At 42.6% G+C, this 4,739-nt stretch overlaps 1 protein-coding gene across 1 annotated transcript in view; it reads right to left on the reverse strand.

Moving 5' to 3' along the window:
• LHCGR (luteinizing hormone/choriogonadotropin receptor) overlaps positions 1 to 4,739 on the reverse strand; it is an 85,209-nt gene that overhangs the window by 78,767 nt on the left and 1,703 nt on the right. Inside the window, exon 2 of the mRNA XM_045285685.1 lies at positions 1,651 to 1,793. Within this exon, the coding sequence (XP_045141620.1) occupies positions 1,651 to 1,793 (143 nt within the window). The remainder of the gene's footprint in view (positions 1 to 1,650; positions 1,794 to 4,739) is intronic.

The following is a 4,739-nucleotide window of genomic DNA, read 5'->3' on the forward strand; positions in this document are numbered from 1 at the left end:
ACAACAGAAATGTGGGTGAAAGGAGACAGTGAATGGTGTAAGATATGAAAGTAATAATAATTTATAACTTATCAAGGGTTCAGGAGGATGGGAAGGTGGGAGAGGGATGGAAAAAAGAGGACCTGATACCAAGGGTTCAAGTAGAAAGAAAATGTTTTGAAAATGATGATGGCAACATATCTACAAATGTGCTTGATACAATTGATGTATGAATGGTTGGTTATAAGAGCTGTAAGAGCCCCCAATAAAATGATTTATATATATTTTTAAAAAGTATCTCCCTTCTTCCTACACTTATTAGCTAGCATTCTTTTTAAGACTTTGCTTTCCACATTATTATTGATGAACTACATATTGGGTTATTTTTTTCCTCATAGCCCTCAGAATAATTTAATCAAATATTTTTCATGACTTTATATAGCTTTAAGCACCACCCCTTTCCTTCAAAAGAGCTTGGGTGAGGCAGGAAGAAAGAATTCATTTAGCTGTGCTTATATTTCTCAATTCCGAGTAAGGAATCTTTAGCCAATTCCAACCTGGCAAATCTCCCAGGACACCTCAATTTTATGTGGTTCTTTCATCTGGGTGCTTCACCGCCCCCACCCTTCAAGGCTCAGCTTCATAACCCTTGGTCTGTGCAGCCTTCCCTGAGAGACTCAGTCCCAAGTGAGCTGCTCCATTCTTTGAATTCCTTAGCATCTCCCTGACCCTGTCCTCACCCACAACACGCTCTTGGGTGTGCTTCCACCGAGATTGTGAGTTCCTTCAGGACAGGGACATGCCATTTACTTTCATGTCCCTCTGCGGCATGGCAAACTGTCTGACCCTGATCTCCTGTGAAGGTGGAAGAACGAGGAAGACATTCAGGAAACATGTCCAGAGACCAATATTTCCCCATCACATTGGACGGTTTCACTTTCCGACGTCTCCAAATTGTCTTGTGATAAAGTCTAAAAGTTGAAGTTCTGTTCAGTAGGCACAACATGCAAAAAATAAACGGCTATAATTATTATTAGCATTTTCTTACTAACAGATTTTCAGAAGCTGTTTCCATATCAAGCCGATCAACCTTTCTGTTGTCATAGAGACAAAGTTCTTTATATAACCATGAGCAAGGTGAGATTGTACCCTCCCCCCTTCTCATTGCTTAGATCTAATAAGAAAAGGAATGGAAATTTTTTAAAATCAGTTTTTTTTCCCCTTCTACTTTTTCTTCCAATTAAAATGAGTGAAAACGTGGGAGGCCATTTTTTTTTGTGCTTCATGTTTTAGATTTTAAAGATTTGTTTTTCTAATAAATTATGGAAGAGGAGGAAAGGCACGAATGGTACCATTTTCAAAAATTGTAAGGAGAGGACTTGTCAGTAATAAATAATTATAACCCCCATACCTTTTCTTTTTAAAGTGATATTTAGATCGAGGTCCTAGATGCAGAGTTACCAACGACTGGGATGATTAAAATGTAAAGTGGCATCCCTCGTCTCATGATAGCTTTCTCTCAAAATTATAGTTTTCATTCTCTCTTTTTAAATGAATACCCAATAACTAAATATTCATAGCATTTTCTATCTTATAATGATCACTTATCATTTCATTTATTCATCAGTAAGAGAAGAGAATCCAATCCTCAAAAAACCGAAGCAGACTTACGCTATGATACAGGAATTCCACTCTTTGGTGTATGCACAAAAGATCTGAAAGACGGAACACAGATACTTGAAGTCTAAATGTCCATCAACAGATGAATAGAGATACAAAATGTGATAGATGCATGAAGGGGCTTCTGGAAGTTCCTGGAAAAGTAGAATAAAAGATAATGGAATTTTTCGATGAATTTTCTGAAGCCCCTTTCTGAAATATAATAGACAACTACCTGCCGTTAAGGGAAAGGAAGTCTTGATACATATTATGACAGGGAAAAGTCTTGGAACAAAATGTTGTGTGAAATGAGTCAGTCACAAAAGAACAGATATTGTGTGGTCTTATTTATGTGAAATATTTAGAACAAGCAACTGTAGAGACCAAAGTTCCTTAGTGGTTTCCAGGAGCAAGTGGGAAGATGGGGGAAAGGGTAGCTCACAGCTCTGCAGACGCTGAACTTCCCTTGAGGGTGATGGAAAAATTGGAAATGGATAATGGTGATGTTTGGACTCAACAAATAGATCTAGTGTCATGGAATTGTGCTTGTGATGAATGCGAAAATGGAAAATATTGTGTTACACATATATGGACCATACCAAAAATTCCAGCATGAACTTGTTCACTTTTCTTGCCCTTTGCCTCAATATTGAGATATACTTCCACTCATCCATCTTCTTTCTCAAGAACTCAGCGTTCTTGGTAGGGGTAGAGAGGCTACTTTTGTGTGTTTCATGTTTTAGATTTTCAAAACCGTATTTCGAATAAATTATGGAAGGTGGGAGAGGTATGAATGATACCATTTCCAAAGTTTGTAAGCAAGGGAGCAGTCAGTAATCAATCATTATAACCCAGAGTTACCAAAATAGGCATATTCCTACCCTTCCTAAGGTTACCCCCTCCCCTAGCCAGTCTGCTGTGTTCTTAGCCGGATGCTCTTCTCCCAGTCCCACGAAACCATACTCCATCCGCTATTACTCCTCCGTCATCCCTTGTCTTTTCAATTAGTCCTTATCCATAGAGCCTTCCCCATTGCTTTTTGAAGAAAAAAATAACTTTCCTGTTGATTTTCCGTCTATCTTTGAGTTCAGGGTCGTAATGATATCACAGCTGTCACCTTCGTGCATGTGGGTGGGGAAGCTGGGAAGGAGCGCTTCTGGCATAAAGATGTTTACAACAAGCTCTTGCTCTTTAGAAGATTCTGTCTGTCGCGGCTAGCAATGCCTTGTCAATGAAGCTTGAGTGTACATCAGACTCACGGGGGAATGTACCTCCCCCTCCTGCCTAGTTTCAGTAGATTGGGTCTGGACCTGAGAATGTGCATTTCTGACAACTTCCTATTTGATGCTTATTTTGCAAAGGAGCCCTGGTGGTGCTGTGGATTAAGTGTTGGGCTGCTAATGGCAAAGTCGGCAGTTCAAACCCATCGGTTGCTCTTTTGGGAAAGATGACGTGGTCACCTGCTGTAAAGGTTGACAGTCTGAGGCACACCACAGAGTTGCTATGGGGACTATGCTCTGAGAACCATTGCCTAAAATTAACACCGCGTCTACATCTTCCTATGCAGCCCTCTCGTCAGATGCATGCTGTGCTGAAAAACTTTATTCTGGTTTGCTCTTCACAGACTCTGCCACCACAGTTTTTACCCGAAAGAGGAGGTGATTTCTTGATCATGTGCTCTTTCAGGATGTGAGCCCTTGTGAGGTTACAGTCCCTTGGTTGTGTGAATCCCTAGGTAATTAAACCTAAGGAGTTAAAATGATCAAGAGATGATGTTTCTTGGGGAGGGTGTGTGTGTGTGTGTGCGCGCGCGCGGGCACTAAAATAAGATCAGTAGAGAAAGGAAGTAGATGATTTCCAGGATTCCACATGGATGGCAGAGGCTGCAGAGCCTGGAGAACTCTTTCGAGAGCGGGACGAGCCAGCCTCAGAGCGCTGTTGCTGTTAGGGTCAATGAGATTGCATCTGCCTCACAACGACGCTAGAAGACAGAGTAGAATTGCTCCATAGGGCTTCCTCGGCGTGGAAGCAATTTAACAGAGTTTTTTCTCTTGTGAGCAGCTTGTGGGTCTGAACCACTGACCTTTTGGTTAGTAGCTCAGTGCTTTGTATGATGGCCATTTCCCACCTCCACCCCCAAACCTGCTCAGCCCTATAAAGGGCTCCAGCTTCTCTCAACTGTGCCACAGTGGAGTGTGAGAAAGGCAGCTACTATTTTGGCTTTTTTCTCCCACTTGAGTCTTCTCAAGGGCAGAGGTATCTGTGGAGACCAGCACCGGTGTAGGTTCAGGTGTCATTGAGAGATCTTAGAGAGCAGCCAAATCCCAGAAGGAGTCACAGTTACCCCCACCCCAACCCCACCAAAGGATCAATGCCAACTTTGGAGAAGCAGGAGGATTTTTTATTAAGAAGAGAGTAATTTCCTTATAAAGATAAACAAGTACCAGAAGATAATTAACAGATGGAGCGCTATCTTTGCTACCCAATAACAGTGTGGCCTTGGGGGCAAATTATTCTATTTCCCGGACGTTGGTTTCTTCCTTTATTATAAAGGTGATGGGTGGGGGAATTGGGGCCATCTCTAAAGTCTCTCTGAGGTCCCAATTTCCGCTATGTGCTGTTATAAGCACTGAGCAAGTGAGGGAGAAAGGCGGTTCGTGCCACCATCACTCAAAAGCGCCAGATCGCAAGCTGGGCAGGGAGGGGCAAGGCCTCAGACTTGGAAAGCAAGTTCCATGGATTTGTTGATTGATGGAAACAAATTCTATCAGCATGGTCCTCGCCTTCAGGGAATGGAGCTGACAAGAGAATTAATGGCAACTAATTAATATAAACCCCTCAACCCTTAAACTGTATCTATCAACCAGATCTTCCCAGGGGACCCACTCACTCTTCCACAGGCAGAAAGAAGCCAGGCCACTCAAGAGGGAGGGGGGACTTGCCTCTGAGAATGCTGCCCCCAACCGACCACTGGGGGCAGCAGCTCTCTCCTCCCCACCAACTTAATTCCTCACCTCCAGTGGTTAGGAGTACTGCCAGCCTGGTGCCTCCTTGAAACTTTTGTGGCACTCCTTTCTTTTCTAACAGTTTTCTTGAGATGT

This window comes from Echinops telfairi, unplaced genomic scaffold (genome assembly GCF_000313985.2).
Source record: "Echinops telfairi isolate 266 unplaced genomic scaffold, ASM31398v2 ScPeMD7_7475;HRSCAF=8513, whole genome shotgun sequence".
NCBI lineage: Eukaryota > Metazoa > Chordata > Mammalia > Afrosoricida > Tenrecidae > Echinops > Echinops telfairi.